The 21,693-nt window shown below is 39.6% G+C and overlaps 5 protein-coding genes across 6 annotated transcripts; 4 read left to right on the top strand and 1 right to left on the bottom strand.

Moving 5' to 3' along the window:
- Positions 1–944: 944 nt before the first annotated feature.
- Positions 945–5,034, bottom strand: LOC132790810 (protein HIRA homolog). The gene is made up of 5 exons (XM_060799514.1): positions 4,785–5,034; positions 3,368–4,730; positions 2,244–3,038; positions 1,963–2,167; positions 945–1,902 (listed from the first exon to the last, which is right to left on the bottom strand). Exons 1-5 carry the CDS (start codon positions 4,819–4,821, stop codon positions 1,372–1,374), a joined length of 2,931 nt encoding a protein of 976 aa, XP_060655497.1. The 5' UTR covers positions 4,822–5,034; the 3' UTR covers positions 945–1,371.
- Positions 5,035–5,608: 574 nt separating this feature from the next.
- On the top strand, positions 5,609–7,773 carry LOC132792299 (mitochondrial uncoupling protein Bmcp). The gene is made up of 5 exons (XM_060801600.1): positions 5,609–5,758; positions 5,913–6,060; positions 6,305–6,721; positions 6,789–6,849; positions 6,913–7,773. Exons 1-5 carry the CDS (start codon positions 5,692–5,694, stop codon positions 7,141–7,143), a joined length of 924 nt encoding a protein of 307 aa, XP_060657583.1. The 5' UTR covers positions 5,609–5,691; the 3' UTR covers positions 7,144–7,773.
- Positions 7,774–9,315: 1,542 nt separating this feature from the next.
- LOC132794054 (transient receptor potential cation channel protein painless-like) lies at positions 9,316–12,574 on the top strand. The gene is made up of 3 exons (XM_060804276.1): positions 9,316–9,523; positions 9,597–11,435; positions 11,500–12,574. Exons 1-3 carry the CDS (start codon positions 9,329–9,331, stop codon positions 11,833–11,835), a joined length of 2,370 nt encoding a protein of 789 aa, XP_060660259.1. The 5' UTR covers positions 9,316–9,328; the 3' UTR covers positions 11,836–12,574.
- Positions 12,575–16,680: 4,106 nt separating this feature from the next.
- On the top strand, positions 16,681–18,452 carry LOC132794055 (protein lin-9). Its single transcript, XM_060804277.1, has 2 exons — positions 16,681–16,769; positions 16,875–18,452. Exon 2 carries the CDS (start codon positions 16,922–16,924, stop codon positions 18,386–18,388), a length of 1,467 nt encoding a protein of 488 aa, XP_060660260.1. The 5' UTR covers positions 16,681–16,769; positions 16,875–16,921; the 3' UTR covers positions 18,389–18,452.
- Positions 18,453–18,524: 72 nt separating this feature from the next.
- On the top strand, positions 18,525–20,147 carry LOC132794056 (vacuole membrane protein 1). 2 transcript variants are annotated; one of them, XM_060804278.1, is made up of 2 exons: positions 18,525–18,653; positions 18,722–20,147. In XM_060804278.1, exons 1-2 carry the CDS (start codon positions 18,640–18,642, stop codon positions 19,968–19,970), a joined length of 1,263 nt encoding a protein of 420 aa, XP_060660261.1. In that variant the 5' UTR covers positions 18,525–18,639; the 3' UTR covers positions 19,971–20,147. The 2 variants fall into 2 exon arrangements, with proteins under 2 accessions (XP_060660261.1, XP_060660262.1); XM_060804279.1 differs by having other exon boundaries at positions 18,574–18,657.
- The last annotated feature ends 1,546 nt before the right edge of the window (positions 20,148–21,693 follow it).

The following is a 21,693-nucleotide window of genomic DNA, read 5'->3' as shown; positions in this document are numbered from 1 at the left end:
ACTCAAAACAACGATGCGAACGATGCGAAGGCCAGAGAACCCAGATGAACCTTAGGAATTCCCATTTGCTTCGTTTAAAGATTACATTTACTTCTGCTTCCATTATACTCTAGCGAAGCTAATGCTGTGGAAGGTTTAGGGCCGGTTTCAAAATTGCAATTAGTAAAGATCAATTTTTTTTTTTGTGAATGCATTTGCCATTTTTACCATTTAGAACAAATCTTGTAAACAATGATAATGTTTAATAGGAGATATTTTAAAATATGAGGTAACAAGAGTATTTAAACTTCAGCATATTTAATATTGCATTTCTTGTTTCATTTCAAGTCTAACACAAATTTGCATATCAAATTTATTCGCTGCACGACGCAGTTTCTTGGACTACTTTTATATTGATATTTTTTTTGTAGTATGTATATATTGAATATTTGTTTATGCAAAAATCGATATAAATTAGTATATAACGTTTATATGCCAAATCCCAGACAATTCATGTGTCAGAGGACAAGCCAAACATGCAGACCTGATTATTCAATGCGAATATGTATGTATTAACCCAAAATTTATTATTGAATGAAAATACTTTCGACTACTATGAGTGGCAACAATTTCCCAATAAATGCGTGTATTAGTTGATTTAATATTTGTTAGAAACAATTTGTAAAAGTAGTTTCAATTCAAGACTACGGATATATTTTATTAATTTAATTCGGTCGCTTATAAGTTTCCATCTTAATGATTTCTTTTCTTGCTCATCAGAAACGCTAAATTACTGCTCGGGATTAATAAGCTGAGAAAAAATAACGGTTCTTTTACGTAATTGGAGAATGTAACAATTATTTACAGAGCGATTCGATGAAATCATATTACTTTATTTTTTAAAGGTTTCACTATATTAATAATAATACACATATTTATATTTATTTAAAGAATTTTGAATGAAAGAAGTTACATATTTAAAGTTTAGTGTACCATGTATAATTTTAAATTGTAATATCGGCAATTGTGAATGCAACCTAAACGTATCGATACCTCCAATTAGGTTATCGATTAAATTCCCTCAGCAACTGAAAGAAGTTTGGTATATTTGACTGTTAAATACAAATTTTAATCAGTATTTTACACAAATAATAAAAATGAAATCAAAAATGTATACAATGCTTTTCTAGGATATGTCTTTCAAAAAGAAAACAATTATTCGTATTATTTTCCATTCTGTCCAAATTCAACGGAATGCCTATTAATGAAATTCAACTGCTAAATATATCAAATTCAGTTCAATTGTACATAAAATGAAAGACTATAATTACACACTTTTCAAAAGTAACGCTTACAACTAGACGAATATATCATAGATTTATGGAATTTGCATCAGTTGGTGTTGTTGTTGTTGCTTTCGAGCGCATCCATCTCCAAACATTTGGGTTGCTCGCACAACAGCTGATGCGGTTGCTGATCTACTTCCTGCTCCGCTTCTCGTTGCGACTCCTGCTCCGCTTCGGCGTCCTGATCCGCTTCGGGCTCCTCCTCCGCCTCCTGTTCCTGTTCGGGTGTCGTTGACGGAGCAGGCAACGAAGACGAATCAGACTCTGTTTCTTCGCTCTCCTGCTCGTTGTTGAGCTCATCGTGGTTGCTTGATGCTGGCGGCGGAGAGGATGGCTCCGCCGTCAGCATCGCCTCAACAGCTGCAGCGGCAGCAGCTTGAGCACGAGTGCGTGTGCGAGTTGTGGGCAACGGATAACAGAGATTCGAGGATTGTGGCAACTCATCGTCGGAGGGCATCACAAAGTTGGATTCGTTGAGCTTGTAGAGCTCCAGATACTCATTGTAAATGTGCTCCCATTGTATATGCGGCTTCAGCGATTCCAACACGCAGTGCATCAGCTCGTGTTTGGGCACGGACTAGAAGTATGACCGAGAGTTACAAGATGTCTTGGCCCAAATAGAGATGAGTGAACTTACCTGATAGCTGTTGCAGCATTCGTCGCTATTGATGAAGCTGTCGAGGAAGATGCGCAATCGTTTTTCGGTACCATACGTAGCCAGCTGAAATGTGAGCATCGTGTGCCAATGCTTAAGCTCCTCGACAGCTTCGAGGGCCTCGCAGAGTTTAATCTGGTTCTCCAGGAACGACACTTTGGCCGTCTGTTGCCAGCTCTCTGGATCGCTGCAGAAGAATTAAAAGCAAATGCATTAATTAGTTACACATTTCACTTCATTGCAGTGCAGCACATTCTACTCACATTTCGACAGCGCCACGCAAACTGACAATGTTCTGTGTATTCGCTTGCATGTTGAGCAGCGGAAACTTGCGATTCATATGTTCCAAATCCCTGGGCAACGAACCCCGTATGCCATTGAACATTATGGCATCGCCCGTGGCCAGCACCAGCCACGACTTTAACGTGGTCGAATATGAATACGAATTGCCGCTAGGGAAACCCATCAATGGCATTCCTTGATCTGTGATGGCAAACTGCAGCGTCGTGCCATGTTTGCTCAACAGCTCCAGGCAATTGGTGGCCAGGCGTATGCAACGCTTGCTAATGTCCCAAATTCTTAGCAGACCGCAATCGGTGAGCACGCCAACCATTTGATTGTCCGGACTGAAGGTGCAATGTATCACTGAGCCGGTCAGTGAGATGGCGGGAAAAACGGGACAGCCGGTGGACATGGCCAGCAATCGCATACTGCCATCCAGGGAGCCCAACATTACATATTTGCTGCACAGATTCACATTGATCACCGGGGAACCAACATACAACTCCCACAACTGTTCGCGACTCAGTTGTGCTGTGACTTTGGCCACCATTCCGTAGCCCGTCTTTAGATGTCCGTTCTGCACATAGATGCGATAGTCTTGGGATGATTTCGTGAATTCACATTTACTATTTGCCGATATTTGAGGCTTGGGGACGATCGTATTGCTATTGTTGTTGCTTATCGTATCGCCCAACACCTGTTGCATCGAATTGCGCCGCGGTGTAACGACAGCTGGGGCTACCACAGGTGCTACAGGTGCAACGCCATTGTTGAGGCTGCAACACATGAACGAGAAGCGGTGGGTGGGGAATGAAATGATGAAGAAAAAGTTTGGAGGTTCGATTAATGCGAGAACTATCTATGATACTATTACTAAAGAAATTTCTATAAATTTCTATACGTTACGTTCTTATCGTTACTATCACTGTCTTACTGTCTAAGAGAACAAGCGAAGTAAAAATTAAATAGGTTCGATTATAGATAAACTATCTATGTTACTATCACAGCTGCGGATTAATCTCTCTTGTCCATATTCTAGTGCTTAGTTCTGTCTGACTGACTGATTCACTGACTGAGCTACCAACGCTATTAAAGCTTTGCTCACCTGCTTGCTGGCGTGTGCATTACGCTGGTGATGGTGGTCTGATCCATATCGTTGAGCGGTATAAACACCGGCGTGATGCGTCGCTTGCCATCCTTGGTGCGTGTCTCCGTCTGCTTGCTGATGGCGCGCGCCGGCGAATTAACAACACCAGTTCCCGCCTGGACGGGCAATCTACGATCCATGGCCGCATTGGGCAACGTCAGGTTATTCATCTCGGGCAACGCGCGAGCGACTTTCTTTGGCGGCACATAGAAGTCGTCGATACAACCTCCATATTTGCGCTTAAAGATCGCATGCTCCTCCACGCCCGACAACCGAGTCCCCAACTCCTGTTCATTGAACTGCAGGCAGGCGATGGTTCCATCGCCGCTGCAGGCCATCAACAGACACTGCTGTGGTCCCCACGATATGTCCAACACACTGTCATTAAATAGCTCATGGATGACGACCATTGGTCGTTGCAGCGCCGTTAACCAGACGGACAACGAGCGATCCCGGGAGCCAACGGCGAGGACACAATATTGCGTCGGTTTGCTGGGACTACCGCCAGTCATGTGACGCTTCAGAATGGAGTTGTGGAAGCGCACACACGTCACCGCCTTGCGATGCCCCACAAAATCCTGGTCGCACTTCCAGCCCTCGCGTTCAATGATCTGTGCCGTAGGACCGCCGCCGTTCATCGCATGAGCCGAGACTAAGTACTGACCATCAGGTGACCAGCTGAGCCGCAAAATGTGTGTAGTACCGCCGCATTCAAGAAAGGGTTCACTGATCGTCGTTCCGCACATCCAATCGTTGGTGCGCCAGACCTTGATGCTGCGATCATCCGACTGAGAGGCCAAGAATTTGCCAACCGGATCCCAGGCAACACCTTTCACCAGTCCCGTGTGCCCCTTGAGCGTTTGCAGCTGGGTGGGCAGATCGCGTCCATCCCACACAATGATTGTGTTGTCAATGCTGCAGCTGGCCAAATAAATGTCATTGGGTGACCAAGCCAAGTCCAACACATCGCCATCGTGACCGCGCAACGTGTGCTGACATTTCCAGGATTCGTGATTCTGTTGCATGCCGCCGGTGCCAAAGACGCCACTGGATCCTTGCGCCTTGCGCCATATCATGATCAGCTTGTCATCGGAACCTGAGGCCAACAGCTCTCCATTTTGTGACCAGCGCACGCAATTAACGCATGCCAAATGTTGGTCCATTTGGCACAGCATCTTTGGTACACTGGCATCGTGCTCATCCTTCTCACAGAGCACCGGCTTCAGGTTCCATATGACTATACGACCCGAATCATTGCCCTGGCCACCAGTTGCGAATTTTGTGCAATCCTGATGGACGTCCACCGAGAAGATTGGTTTATCTGCCAAATATGACACTGTTACTGTTGTTATTATCGTTGGTGGTTGTTGCTTACCATCGTGGTGCACCCAGCCCGGCTTCACCAGTCTCATTTAATGCCGTTGTCGCTCTCCAGTTGTTGTACTGATGAATTCCCACGGATTTTGGCATCCGGACTATCACGTTCCAATCAATTCTTGATTAAGATGGTTAACCAAAGATCAAAGTTTATTTCATTGATAAATATGATGATAATTTTGAGACGCTTAGTCCCTTCTTTTTGGGTTCCTAGACTTATTTGCCGGTGCACGCATTAAGTGTGACCACAGCATATATTTCGACAAATGCTCTAAATCACACAACAACATGCTGTCTGCATACCACCCCTTCTTCTATATGAAAAATTTTGCGCTGTATGCATTTGGTATATTTCCACATTTGGTATATTTCCACATTGAAGGAAACTTCAAACTGGCTTTCCTTGTCATTTCAATTTGATCTTAATTAAGTTATTAGCTGAATTATTATTAACATTTGTTAAATAAAAAATGAAAATAGTGAAAATGAAAAACTACTAAAAGTATAGATAGAAACTAATATTTAAAACAATGTTTCAAAACAGTAAATATTCCAGTTGGATTTCATTTAAATATATTTGTTTCCTATAATGAAAAAAATATTAATGAGTAAACAAAGAAATATATATATATATATATATTTAAAGAAAAAGGCCGGAATTCAGATTAATAATTACCGCAATGATATTTTTGGAATGAATAGTAAATATATTATTAATCTCAACAATTTGACTGCAACACAAGAAGTTTGCCATAAAAAATCGATACATCGTTGCACCGATAGCCCGCCGATTTTTCTCCACCTCTAATGTTAGTTGCGTGATTTTTTTTTTGGTATAAAATTAACCAACGAGCGGTGTCAACGGAATTGTAGACAGTCAACAGGTGCAAATTGCTCCTGTGGTCATGGCTGAAGTCAAAGACTGGCGTCCATTTGTTTATGGCGGTTTGGCATCTATAACAGCTGAATTTGGTAAGTAAAACAGCAAAAGCTCTCCCAATTTAGCGGCAATGATTCGTGCGTTTTATGGGAGGCTTATTGCTTACCCACGATTCTGATGTAAACAAACTCTAGTCTCATGTATTTTATTCGCACATGCCTATGTATGTGTGTATTTTTAATACAGGCACATTTCCAATTGACACAACAAAGACTCGATTGCAAATTCAAGGACAGAAAATTGATCAAACTTTTTCTCAACTGCGGTACCGGGGAATGACCGATGCATTTGTGAAAATTTCAAAGGAAGAGGGTCTGCGCGCATTATATTCTGGGTAAGTGTGTAAGTGACGATTAACCTCAAACACACACACATGCAGATGTAAAAGTGTAAATCCCATGCAAATTGATAAGACGGAGCAACTGCAGCAACGTCTCGTGTTCAGCATGCCACTAAATGGTCTATACACTTTGACCTTCAACCGACAGATAAGCAACCCCCCACTCAGACTTTTTTAGTAATATGTGTGTGTTGTGTTGAGATAATCATCGTATATCGGCTAATCGTTTGTGTTGCAGCATTTGGCCAGCGGTATTGCGGCAAGCCACCTATGGCACTATCAAATTCGGCACCTACTACACACTGAAAAAGCTGGCCAATGAGCGGGGACTGCTAACGGATGAGGATGGCAGCGAACGTGTCTGGAGCAATATATTGTGTGCAGCAGGCGCTGGAGCAATCTCGTCAGCAATTGCAAATCCTACCGATGTGTTGAAGGTGCGCATGCAGGTGCATGGTAAGGGCACCGACCACCTGGGCTTGATTGGCTGCTTCCGCGAGATACACAAATATGAGGGTGTGCGCGGATTATGGCGCGGCGTGGGACCCACAGCACAGCGAGCGGTTGTCATTGCATCCGTGGAGCTTCCCGTCTACGATTTCTGCAAACTGCAATTGATGAGCGCCTTTGGTGATCACGTGGCCAATCATTTTATGTACGTTTTCTTTTTCTTAATAATTTTTAATTTAATTTTCATTTAATTTGAAATATCCTATCTGCAGTTCTAGTTTCATTGCCAGTCTGGGCAGCGCTGTTGCTTCAACGCCCATTGATGTGATTCGGGTAAGTGGCAACATTTGAAGCATTCAAAGTTTACTCTCTTTTTGATGCTATATATTTTTCCAGACTCGCCTGATGAACCAAAGGCACGTGACTGTGCTGAATGGAGGCGTAGCTACGGCGGCTGCATCAGCGTCAGCCCAACGACTCTATAGCGGAAGTCTCGACTGTGCAGTGCAGACAATACGCAACGAAGGCCTCTTGGCGCTCTATAAGGGCTTTATACCTACATGGGTGCGCATGGGTCCATGGAATATAATATTCTTCATAACTTACGAGCAACTAAAGAAATATTAGAAAAAGATAACGATGGAGTTAGAGATAGAGATAAAGATATTTAGAGACATCAAGTACAAGGTGTATTCAGCATTTGAAACCAAAAAGATCTATTTTATAATGCCGTAAAAACGGTTTAGCTAAGCATCTCCATATAGTTGATATCGATCCAGGGAGTAGACACTAAAGTGCCTCATGCATATTGGTTATTTAATAGCCAACGAAACTCCTTAATCCAAAATGGACAAAAGTGACAATTCTGAAATCATACACGCATACACATAGTACATATAGAGTACACATACTAATAGTATTTGCATATTGTAGAAAGAAAATATGCAATATTTGGCATTTCGTTCTCATTTAATTTTGCATTTACCATAAGAACAAAGTGTAACGAAAATGGTTGAAGTTTAGCTTTCATTTCGTTTATTTTTATTATTCAAAATAGAAGATTTAGTTTGGAATTGTATTAAAAACGCGCATTTCGTTTATTCAAAGCATTTCTTTAATTCGCTTTGCATACAAATCTGTGCTGTAAATATGTACATTAAGAAATACAAAATATATATAAATAAATGCATACAGCAGCAAATGTAGCAACTGTATGTAATATTAAATAAATATGTCATTTGAAATCTCAATGCAATATGAACGTTAGTGAGTATTATTGGTTATGATTTTCCCGAATTTCTTTCTTAAGTCCGTCGATTACTCACAGCTTCGTTAAAATTATATTTAAATTGATTGAAAAATCATTCATACACACGATTTTTATTTTGAAAATTTACTTTTCTCAAAATATTTATCAATGTCGCACGATATTAAAATTGGTGTGATTTTTGAGGATTTCTAAACAAATTTGTACTGAATTTTTAATGAGACTATTTTTGAGAGAAGAATGTGTCTAAGAAATATTTTTTTTTTGCTTTAAATCTATTTTTAAGTTGCAGTGGTCGTTTAAGTTATAAGTATATTATTAATTTTTTGCTTTTGGTTTAAAAATTGTTAAGAAGGTATTAAACATATCACATAACAAAATTAAAACAAGTAAGAAAGCTACAGTAGAGTGTACTCGACTGTAAGATACCCGCTACCCATTTTGAATAAAAGCAATATATTTTTCGGTATTATATACCAAATGGTATGTGTGGTATATCGATATAGTACCGTATTCAAAATATACCATAGACGGCACAATATTCCAGATTGTCAGCCAAAGCAACTAAGAGCCCTAGTAAGTAGGCGGTTTTGCCCATAGAAAAGTATTTCTTTAATAACTTCGACAATTTTTATCTGATCGCAACCAAATTTTCAGAAATCATAACTACTATAGTTATTATTGTATACACCAAAATTCGTAACTCTAGCGTTAATTACACTTGTTATTCGATGTTTTTGATTTTCGGAGGCGGAAAGGGGCGTGGCAAAAATTTGAAACACACTTGATCTAGGTGCAAACATAACATATGCTGTCGAAAAAAATTATAGCTCTATCTCTTATAGTCTCTGAGATCTAGGTGTTCATACGGACAGACACACAGACGGACATGGCTAGATCGTCTCGGCTGTTGACGGTGATCAAGAATATATATACTTTATAGGGTCGGAGATGCCTCCTTCTACCTGTTACATACATTTCCTGTCGGCACAAAGTTATAATAAATAAAATAAATAGTTTTATCATAAGGTAAGACAGAAAATGGCCAAATTTAACTTGAAAGGTTGATCAGTACTATTTCCGTGGACATTTCTCTATAAAAAAAATGATTATTAATACCATATTGTGCTATTGAAAGCCATAAAACACTTGCATGTCATTCAAGTCTGTTAAGTGTGCAGATAGCCTGATGATAGCTGATGATAATAAACACATATACACTGAAACCCTTATAAACAATTTTCGAATTAAAAATGCATATTTTGGCAACATTTTTTCTCTATTTGTATTCCAATATCAAGTTTTACCTTCCTACGTATATCAAATATGCATAACCCATATAGTTTAAAATTAGTGTTATTATAAATTTGACACACTATATATATTTTTTCTTAAAATTACTGCGGTTTACTGATTGTAAAAAGTTCATTTTATTATGAGTAATGGTTTGCCGCAGCTCTGATAAGGTCGCGCAGTATCTTAGTGCCATTGTTACAATACAAAAAATATTATTTAGTTCCTTTTGAGCAATTGTAGCACACGATCATGGATCTCCAGCTTGAATTATCCAGGGCCTTACAAAATCGAGATCTGAACACTTTCGAAGGAGCTCTAAAACTACATGCTAATCCCAATCAGCCCGATGGCTCTAACATTACAATCTTTGAGAAGGCGTTGGCCACCGCAGGCTGTGGAGAATATATTAAGCTTTGTCTTCAATACGGTTGCAGTGGAAATTATGTAAGAGAACAATGTTAGAAAATGAATGTGTAATAGATGTGCTTCAGTGTAATAGAGGTTTATGCAATTGCAGATTAATACAAAAAATAAAGCTGCTTTAAATTTTGCCAGCGACTCGCGAGACAGTGGAAATCTTAAAGTGATACTTGACCAAACAACAGTTCATTTAAACAACAAATACAATGGCCTGACGCCAATAAATTCCTTGGCAAAAAACTTGACAGCTGAAAATGCCAACGAGATAACAAAGTGCATAAGGTTACTCTTGGAGAAGGGCGCGTGTCCAAACATTGCGGATAATGTGGAAATGAGACCCTTGAACTATGTGATCATCAAGAAAATTGAGCCCAACATAAAGCAAGAACTTGTCGACTTATTCCTTCATCGAGTTGACATCTATTTAGATGAAGAGCTGCATGCTCCTTTGTTGCAGTGGAATCCACAACTCAATCTGCCCGAGGCATCGAGTCCTTCGAACGAAGTTAATAAGGAACAGTTGCTGGGAGCTTTACGCACTAGGAATGAGGGGCAATTTTGCCAATGGCTCAGCAAATATGAGGGAGATTGTATCCATTTGTACGAGGAGTGCATAACGAATGGCCATGATACAGCCCTCGATTCTCTGCTGCAACATTATCCCACAAAGGATAGGCAAATATTCGTGGAATTTGCAATTGCGTATGGCAATTGGTATGCTCTGGACAAGCTGCTGCAGAACTGGCAAATGCCCAAGAATATGGATGTGCTTAGCTCCCTTGTCTGCAGATTGGACGAGAGACCGCAAAAGAGTTTTAGTGACTTTGTCAAATGCTTTGACATTCTGCTGGGCAGTGGCCAAGTGAATTTGAATATACAGGATAAGAGTGGTAGAACCCCACTGCACTATGCTACAATATACAATCATGAGTACGCTGTGCAGCAGCTGCTACTCCATGGGGCTAGCCTCAACATTGACAGTGTGTTCGCAGAGTTGGCTATCGATACCATTGAGCCCGAGGTGCTGGAGGAACATTTTGACAACTGCATCACATCGAATGGCAAAAGTCGGGCTGCTGGGGACTTTGCGGTGACGCTTAACTTCAAGACATTTAAGATTCCCCATGATATGAAGTTTTCGCGGAAATCGCATTCCAGTGAAATGAGAGCAATTCGCGCTATTGGCGAATCGAAGACGCATCGTCATCTTCTTAATCATCCGTTGATTACGTCACTCATAGTGTGTTTTAAATGGCAAAACATTTCAAAACAACATTACTTTTACTTTATGATGTCAGTGGCCTTGTATCTATTGATGTCACTCAACATAATTTTTATATATACCCCTGAAGTCCATGGAATACTTAAGTTTACCTTTATGGCATTATCCTGGTGCGGTATTGCATATTTGATAACTGTCGAGATGGCTATGTTTGTACTACTCGGATTTAAGCAGCATTTCAAGAGATGGAGATGGATTAATGCAAGTCTCGTTGTGCTCGCAGCGTGCAGCAACATTCTTGCTGATCCCAATTCGAGTCTTGGCACTGCACGTATCTTTGCAGCATTTACAATTGTTTTGATTGCCATTAGGTTGACCGCTCTTATTGGATCGTTGCCCGCAAACTTTCTCTCTCTGTATGTTCTCATGCTTTGGGAAGTGTGTTATACATTCGTGAAAAGCTGGTTACCATATTCAATTTTGATGATTGCCTTTGGATTATCCTTTTATTTGCTCGACGTACTAAATTCATCGGATACGAGCATCGCTGGTGCTGTCATAAAGACGATCGTCATGTCAACCGGAGAATTTGAAGAAAGCAGTATAAAGTTTAAAGGATTATTCTTCGCTCGTCTATTCTTTATCGCATTCGTATTGTTCATTGCAATTGTGTTGATGAATCTGTTGTCTGCTTTGGCATTCAGTGATATTCAGGTAATAGTATTCTGTATTTTGAATACTAAGCTCTCTATGACCGACATAAATATTTCCATTTCAGGCTATCCAAGCTGCTGCTGAAATTTATAGTCTTAATTCCCTTGTTGATTTGCTGATGTTCTATGACATGTGCCTCGATAAATATAAATTTTTAAAGAAGTTTTTAAAATCTACTGAAATTCCAGAGCTGGCATTTGTATATCCAAACAAAGAAAAAATTGAAATAACGCCCACAAATAATGTCGAAATGGAACCCCTTATTAACGCCAACGCTACAACTGAAAAGAGGATAAATATACCTCCAGCACGTGTTATTATAAACTTGAGCAAAGTGACGGTCAAACGAATCCATCAAATATTGGAGAGGCGATTAAAAAGAAAGAGCAATTGTTTATAAATTAATGAAAACAAAATTGCATATATTAATTTAACGTTGAGTTAATTAGTAAACAAAATAAAAATGGAAACTGCAATTAATTAATTGTATTATATGTACCATACAACATTTTTTTGACTTACTGCATAGCAATCAACGCACAATCCCAATCATTGGATGTACTTTTCAAGTATTCAAGCAGCATTGGCTAACTAATGGGTAATTCCATGACGGAATTTGTCCCGTGCGAGACTTTTTACATTGAAAATAACATAAACTGAAACAATTTTAAAAATAAGAAACGGTTATTTTTATAGCTCTAGATAAGTACTTTAATTAGACCTAAGAATGATTTTTGAATTTGCTTTCTGTTTTGTGTTCTGTTGTGATAATTGCAAAAATTAACAAATTCGTACGCAAAACCAAAAAATGAACGAATTTATATATCTTATCATAAAACAGAACAAGTTCCTAAAATCAATCTTAGATCTAAATATAGTGCTTATCTAAAGCTTTAAGAATAACATTCACTTATTTTTAAAATTGTTTCAGTTTATGTTATTTTCACTGCAGTGCACTGTAAAAAGTCTCGCACGGGACAAATTCCGTCATGGAATTACCCATATGTAAGTAAATGTACCTGGTCACAAATTGATTACAACAATTCGCGGTAAATTCTGACACAATTTTCATATAACATATGTATATTAGATATTCTTACAATATAAACGTTATTTTAACAAAATGCGACGCGGGAAAATGAGTCATGGTGAACGCACCATAAACGATACAAATATCGCTAACGCCAACAACAAAAAAATACTATACGAAGTCTTTGTTGGATTCACTAAATACCATGGAAATATTCATAATCATTACGATTGCATTTCGATATCTTATCGATCCTTTCAGCCTCCATGCGATGAATGACGAATTCGATTGCAAGCGGCGACTGGAATAAGTTACGCGTCCACCATCCCTATAAAACGTTACGAAAATTAATTCTGACTTTGTTGAACTTGATCAAAGTGGTTTTAATTATGGATTTTGTGACTGCTATTTCAACGGGAGCTACCATAGAAGTAAGTAATTAGTACATGGTATGACAATCAAATAATTAATTTTGTTACATTTATAGTATGCAACACAAAAGTATGCGTGCAGTTTCATTGAGACCGTGGCACTTAATCCGCATAACTGGTTGAACCAAGTGTCGCATCATTTCGTTGGGCAATGCTTTGAAGTGGTTGGACTCAACTTTAATGTCACCGTGGAAGACTTTTCGCGAACATATGATCATCCATATCGGAATAATAATTTAACTTATTTATTTGCTACAGTGCCATCTGCACTGAAGGGCGTCGAATCGTTTTTGGAGCAATTACCCACGTTGTTAGCATATTTCGGACGTGAGCTTATAAAGGATAAGCCAAGCCATGCAGGTCCACTCCAACGATTCTACGAGTTGACCCAACCTGTGCCATGTTACTTGAAAGTGATAAACGCCTGGACGTTTGTGGTGCGCAGCATTACCGATAATTTACGACAGGAGGACAATACGATTGATAAGTTCCTGACTGAGCCGCTGGCCAGATTGTCGTTCAGCATGCTGCGTGGGCTGGTGAAGCTGTTGCCTGGCTCCAATGACGCCATGCTCAAGGATATATGTCTCAGACTCGCTACTCTGGGACGGTACGGCATATAGTATGTGTTTTCGCTTATATAATATTGATATAGTTGATGATAAGTACTTAAATTTCTTTTACGTAGCTTCGTGCAGACATATGATTTTATATTGTCACCTATGCTGGACATATTTGAACAGCACTTTGAGATCTTTTGCGAAAGATCAGCTTTACTTTTCGTCTACTGCGCCTTCACTTGCGAGGTAAGTAGACAGAAAGCGCATTTCATAAATAAAAAGTTTTCATATGCCGTTCACTTAGATGTCCGACAAGTCCAGTTTTGTACAGTTGTATAAATTTCTGGAAAAGATGTTAAATATGTTTGCCGAAGGACAGCAAAGCGATGCAAATGGCAATCTATACTTGCGGCTATTCACGAATGAACTGATCACCGACAGATTTCTTGTCATACAGTTTGAAACTCTCGAGCCATACAATAGCAATGCTGTGCTCATGGCAACTCTACAATATTTGGAGACGCTGCAATGGTATAGAATAATAATTAGATATATAATTAATAACCTAATCATTTGGTAATTGCAGTCACTTGGCTAGCACTGAGGCGTTTCCCATTCGCTTTGTGGAACAAATATTGTTGGTGGTTCTTAACGGTTCGGCGACGAAAGCTGTGTGTTCCAAGGCTGCGCAGTTATATATAACGCTGTCAAACCGACAATACAATAAGCAAGAGATTGTAGTGCACATCATAGAGACATTCTTGAAGACTCAGCATAACTCACGCAGATGTGCCTCCTACGACCAGGCCATAAGCTTATTAAGGAATTACTTAAAGGTTTTGATGGAACACTTTGCTGCACTGCAGCGCTTTGGATACTACATCAACGTGATGTATTCGAACAATGTGCGTCATGAACTGGTTCTCTTCACTGCTCATAGCATATATGCAGTCTTTGAGCTCTACACCAGTCAATATAACAGCAATGCCTTAGCTCGCCAAGAGGTTCAGATGCTGCTCAGTCATTGGCCTCGTCTACTTAAACGAAATGCACAACGTTCGGTAGCTCGTGCCGTGCTCCTTGGCATTTATTGCATCGTCGACTTTAGGACTTTGGCTGAGGATAACATAGAGGTGAGAATGCGGATAAAAAAATCCGTCCAAAAAAATAAACCAATTCGATTGCAGCTTTTAAAAACTCTAGAAACGTTTTGCTTGGACATGTTTTTGACTGATGAGTCACTGAATGGAGCTGAGTTTGCATCGCTTTTCACTAACATTTGCACGTCAATAGAGGCGACTGGCAGTACAGAGCTGCTCGTAATGGCTGCCCAGACATTGCAGGATCAATGCGCGGCGATTTCAGTGCAATTGATTTCCATGGAAGGGGATGAAGGTCAATCAGAATCAGAGAATCTGTTGCAGTCTTATGCTCAATGCGTACGACGTCTTTGTGCCCTGCTCAAAGAGAACAAGCTGCGGGGTCATCAGGTGTGTGATATGTACGATATTCTTTCGAGCCAACTGCTTAATTCTGGCAAACGGAATGAATGCTTGGGTAAGCAATATTCAAATAATTTTTGGTGATTCTTGCAAATTCTATTTATTTGATGTATCAATGCAGATCTGTATGGCTACGAGTGTTTGGCCTTAATGCTAGCACTGCTTTATGGTGAACAAGACGAAGTTGAACACTTTGAATTGCATGGAGATAAGGTGCTTCAAATAGCCAAGCAGCTTCGTGATGTTTGCGTGAAAAATTTGCGCAAGAATTTCATGAATTTTTCGCAAAACAAGCCATGGATTTGTTGCATTCTCTTACTTCAGGTGGGACTTCATCATTGCTTGCCATTGGATGCAGCTATATATGATTTGCTGATTAACAAAATCTCTGATCAAACATTGGCTCAAGAGGCGCGTGGTAATATGTTATTCTGCGCCCAAATACAGGAGATGCACTTTCTCTTTCGCCAACTTCATAGCATCTGTCCGATTCCATTACCCAGCAATCGCATTTGGAAATCCTTGCTGCAGTTTCAAATGGTAAACACGATCAAATTTAAGATGACTGCTATTAACATATTAAACGCTTATAGATTGTAAAAATGCCAGACCTTATAAGTCCGGAGCTGGGTGAATTAATTCCAATTCTAATTAAGCGACACTTTGTCTCCTACGCTTGTTGCTTGCCCATCATTAATCTGCACATTTGCAACGAGTCCACATCCAGAAAGCGTGTCAATCTTGCACTGGACGCCCACTTTCAACTGGTCGAGCAGCATGCGAGTGTCAAGGAGGCGTGGCTCCTTAGATTGTATGTCTTTAATGCCTCTCTTGAGATGTTGGTCAAGAACTTATCGGCACGTCGTTCAGCGAACAAAGTAGTATGCCATCGTAATCAACTCGTGACGTTGCAGCATCTGATTTCCCTGGTGTCCACACTGCGTCTTTCGAATTCCCATTTCATGAATATGTAATATCCTCTAATATGATCTTAGTTCGCTTAAAAATTCACTTTAATTGTAGTGGTCGATTACTGTACAGCCTCAAGTCGATTGCAGTTGGAGATCAAAATGAAGAAGAATTGGACAAATTTCTGATTCAAATCAGTGCTCATAAGTATCGCTGCGAGGATGCTGAGGGAGATACTGCCTCCGAATTGAGGCCATTGCCGGACGGGCCTTTAACCAAGTGGGAAGCTGAAGTGTTTAGTCCACTAGTCGTCCAATCTTGAATATCTTCGATGCTGTCGTAATATTTTGAAGAATAGGTATATCAATTTATATCGACCAAACATTGATTGATTGATTCTATATATAAAGTGCTTATTATGATTATTATTCACCCAAGGATTATAATTTTTAACAATATCTAATTTTCGGAAGCAGAAACTTAAAGTTGATAATTCTAAATAACAATTACATTAGCAATTACAAGCCATAATGAAAGAATATGGATTAATGTAGTTTACCTATCCTAAATATTATTCAGATCAAAAAGAACATTTAATGAAGAACATATATTAACTTGCTTTAAATTTCCAAAATATTCAACAGATTCACAGAAAAATACAACTTACCGCATATATAGTATTATAAAAATAAATTTATAAAATGTTATTCCTTGATAAAGAGCTTTATTAGTCAATCTTATTTGCACTTTTCTATCACTATGCCAACTCCCAATTGCCAACTAATTTTGGCAAGTTTGGCAACGCCTCCCAAAGCAATTATATTTGTTTTGACGTTCCAAAATTGTCAAACCGAAAATTGCTAGATTCACAGTTGAAGTGATTTGAAAGCATTAAAGAACAGGTAATTTATGAATTTTATGTCGCTTTTGAAAGCTTCTCATAAATTTAAAACATCGCGTTTGGCATAAAATGTCTAATAACTTTAGTATCGACTTCGCTTCCCCAGTGACGCCACCTCAACTTTCATCACTTGGTTTGTGCCATTCTTCGAAGATGTCCAAAGCAAACGAATCGAAACGTTTGCTTCGATCCCAGAAGACCAAGAAGGATAACGACGAGCTGTTTGTCAAGTTACCCAAATTTAGTAAACGGGTTCGCGGCAAGAGCTCATTAGAGAAGCAAGAGGACGAAAGCGATGTCAATTCAAAGGTTATTCTGCCGGCTAATGAGAGGCTTTACAAGTTCCTGAAGCAGCCAGCCTGCCAACGCTGGATCTGGTGTGAGTTTCTCGAGTCTTTCATCGACAAGACGATCCTGGCTAGCGCCTATAGTCCAATAAACTATAAGAAGACTCGCTTCGCCCAGTTGGAGACTGATGAACTGCCCAAACGGTGCTGGCAGTTCATACGTCGTTTAAATGGAAAGCCTCGCCGCTTTAGTCCAGCATTTATAGCTAGCGAGAAAGCGGAATTAGAGCGTTACCGTGGCGTCATTCGTCAGTTGCAACAGTTCAGACTGGATGGGACACAAAGTGTTGAGTCGCTTCCCAAGCAAATACCGATGCCACTGCCTATGGACGCTAAGGTGGTCAGTTTGCTGAGCAAACCTCTCCCGATGCTCCGCAAGGGACGTGTGATTGGCTACGAGCCAAATGATTGCAGTTATCTGGTCAAGTTCGATATGGGGGGCAAGCATACTGTGCTCAGCAGGGCCGACTGTTATTTGTATACGCTGCATGAGTGCAAGAGTAAGTCGCTAGCTGACATCATCAATGAGACCTCTGCTGATAACGAGCTGGATGCTGTCGCAGACGACACGACGGGTCAAAAACGATGCCATCCGTTGTTCGCAGCTTTGTTGCAGCTGCAAAAGCAATTGACATTGAAGCGCAAGATCATCAGCGATATTACTACCATAAACGAGGAGTTCGTGGCTGGCGGCGTTCCAGTAGCGGCTACACGTCGCGATATCAAACTAACGCCACAACTTGAGAAGCTTCAACATCGCTATGCCAGCAATATTATAACTCTGCATCGTGTGAATGCCGAAATTCTGGATAATCTGCGTGTAGCGCACGAACAAATGGTGGTGTATGAGAAGGATTATCTGCAGAATAATGACACACCGTGCAACAAGATATTGGAAAAGTCCCGCTTCCTTGCCGAAAGGGATCTAAAAGCTTCATCGAATCAGATGTATCTCAAGGGGCAAGCCACACGTGAATTGATTCTGCAACTGCAGACTTTGCTCTACTTGTGCACCGAACTGGGGCAAGGTAATGATATTGCAGTGAATGCAGTATTAGATGCCTATATCAACAAACTAGTGACTGAATCGACGCCGGAGCATCTTGCTGATTTCCAACATGTAATCGGCATATTGCACAAGCTGCGCGATCAGATTACGAACATGTGGAATCTGGAATTGGAGCGCAGACAACAGCAGCTGCTTCAAGTGCAACAGTCGGACATTGCTAGTTTTGTGATTACTGAGGAAGGTGACATCGATATGAGTTTGTAGAGTAGTGCCTTGTATTATATTAATAATAAACCTATAAATTGTGCGCAAAAGTATGCCTGTATTGTTACTATAATGTGACCGACTTACTGACTGACATATGGATACAGTATAAGGCGATTTTGACAATCGATAATTAGCTCAATGCGCGGCAGGTTGATCGTCTACTCATCCAAGTGGGCAGGGATAATTATGCTAAAAACATGAAAATAGTCTTTATTACCATCAGATAATCTATTTGAAATACTTCCAAAATGCTGTACAAGTCGTAAGTAAGAAATAATAACCGAAATTTGACCAAGATTTTGTTTATAAAATGTGATTTCCTGATTCTAGTGAAATGAGAAAGAGAATGTCTGCCCTCGGCGTTGCTTCCATGGCCACCTCACTGACAATTGACTCGGATGTGTCGCCGGTAAGTGCAGCTGATTTGGAACGGAGGTCTCTTGTTATTTGGCGTCGTCCCTGGACGACCTTAAAGTATAGCTCATTGGAAGCATGTCTGCTGTTATTTAAGCTGCTCGTTCGACTACTAGATCGACGTCTTTTGTTGGGAGTTGTGATCTTGATTGTTTTCTGCAGCTTGCCGGGTCCTCATGAGAAATACGTGCGAATCTGCCGACATAATCTGGGTTTTGCTCTTTACTGGTTGGGCTTGGGAGTTCTGTCATCGGTAGGATTCGGGTCGGGATTGCACACATTTCTGTTGTATCTGGGACCACATGTTGCGGCTGTTACATTGGCTGCATACGAGTGTCAGACTCTGAACTTTCCAATGCCGCCCTATCCCGATCAGAAGATTTGCCCAAAGGAAGGAGTCTATGAGCGACATGTACCGAATGTGTGGCAGATATTGACTAAGGTGCGCACGGAATCCCTATTGTGGGGAGTGGGTACAGCTCTGGGAGAGTTGCCACCTTATTTCATGGCCAGGGCTGCGAGACTATCAGGGAAATGCATGGAGGATCGTCAGGAAATAGCAGAGCATCAACGACGTAGCTGGAAACTTGGTCTGTTCGATAGATGTAAGTTGTTTGTGGAGCGCGTTGTGTTGCGCATCGGCTTTTTCGGCATTCTACTTTGCGCCAGTGTGCCAAATCCTTTGTTTGATCTTGCTGGTGTTGCGTGCGGTCATTTTCTAGTTCCATTCTGGAAATTCTTTCTAGCCACGTTGATTGGCAAAGCGATCTTCAAGGCCAACATACAGCTGCTGATCGTTGTTATTGCCTTTAACGAGGATCTGGTGACCAGGCTCATCAATTCATTGGGCCGCTTACCTTGGTTTGGGCACAAATTACAGGCGCCCATTCAAAAAGTTTTGACCAGTACCAAATTGCGTATGCACCGTAAAATCAAGGACGACTCCAGTAGCGGTCTTGGAATTGTGGCACATGGCTTCCAGATACTCGCTTTGCTTATTGTAACTTACTTTATAGTGTCCTTATTAAATGCGCTGGCCCAGAAGCATTGTCAACGTATGCAGGATAAGGAAAGAGAGGAACGTACTCAGGAAATCGAACTGCTGGAGCATCGATCAAATGACAGCGACACTCAACAAGTAATGGAAATCAGCGACTTACTCTGATCTCCAATACTACAAAAAAGGACTACAGTAATGTCTTTTTAGGGTGCTGTTAAGTTACTGTAATGTTAACAGTGGGGCAACAGTGACGACGAGTGACGATGAGTTGTGTTATTTGTTACTTGTGGTACAAAATGAAACATTACATTGAAATTTGTTGTATTCTTTATTTCATTATCATTAGTTTTGTTTTGTTTTGTATTTGGGTTTCTGTTCTTGTTGATCTTGATCTTTATCGTATTGTTGTGGTTGTTGTTGTGTTTAGTATCCATTGTACATTTACATTCAACAGCAATTTAACACAAAGCTAAGCATTGACTTAACGCAACGGTTTAATAAAGACATAATTAAGTTTGTATTATTTGGGGATCGAAATTGATTGAATTGTTATTATGCCATTTGATTTGTTTCGTTTTTAATATGATTCGTATAAAATGTTTTTTTTTTGTTTGTTTGGTTTTAAACTAAGCACACAGACAACACACACATTCAAATGATGCATGAGTTGATGATTGTTGATGTCTAAGGATATCGAGCAAACACAACATACAAACATATCTTCTCATCTAAAAAAATGCCATTCTTACATAAGTAAATATGTATATTCAATGTATTTACTGGGGGGTTGGGGAATTACACCCTCTATGCACACATTCACACATACTTCCTACGCCTACTTCTACAGCTAAATTTCGTCTAACATTTGCACTACGATGAGTATATGGCCTGGCCTCCATTTTGTAGTTGTATTCCTACACCTACTCGGATATACTATATAGTATAGTATGTATGTATATATCTTTCTCTCTGCTTCGAAAGGGGTTTGTCCAGTACCTTGATTTTAGTCGAGCTTTTATCGCTTGGTTCGGCATTTCCTTAACGCTCCTTAACAAAAATGAAACATTCTATGAAATGCATAAAATGTAATAATCAAACGAGTACTAAGTATGTTGTATATGCACATTTTTGTGTGTTTTGATGATTATGTTTGAGTTACGAGTACAACAATTTTACATTTCATATGCTTATGCTTTCTGTATTGGTTTCCCAATTTCTTCTTCTTGGATTTCTTCTCAGTGATGTGTATGGCAAATGGCTTTAGTACTTAATGGGAGCATTTTATTATAGATTTCATTCTTCTGTTTCATTTTTTTTATGTTAATATCTAAGTACATACATACATATACATACAAACAGACGTAAAGTTTTTACTAATTGCGGTAAAGTCTTTTCAATAGAAATAGAGAGATTGATCGGAAGAAATTTTGAGAGACAATAAGAATCGGACAGATAGTAAAAAAGTGTTGAAGAATGAGAACATTTACAAAAAAAGTTACAAAACATTTGTAGGGATTGCCATTGAAAATGGATTTCCAATCTTAACTCATTTCTTCATAAGCATTTCAAAATTTTCTCAGTTTTCGTACAATTTTCACTAATTCGATTAAATTGAATTTTCTTTACGTTTCCTTTTGTTTTTTTTAGTTTGTATATTTTAACTACATTCATATACGACACGATCGTTACAAATATCTCCTTTGTTTATTCCTTTTTCTTTTCGTTATTTAAATATTCCTGTAATGCATAAATTAGTTTCGGCATTTGAAACAATTTTGTTATGTTTTTCCACTTTTTAAATAATTGAGATTAATTATTTATTACTTTAAGTATTTGTTGCTCTTTTGAGATATTTTCGAGTTCTTATTTTCATTGTTTCTAAAATTTG

Source organism: Drosophila nasuta, chromosome 3, assembly GCF_023558535.2.
Source record: "Drosophila nasuta strain 15112-1781.00 chromosome 3, ASM2355853v1, whole genome shotgun sequence".
NCBI lineage: Eukaryota > Metazoa > Arthropoda > Insecta > Diptera > Drosophilidae > Drosophila > Drosophila nasuta.
The sequence above is the reverse complement of the archived record's forward strand: the minus strand, read 5'-3'. Positions and strand labels throughout refer to the sequence as shown.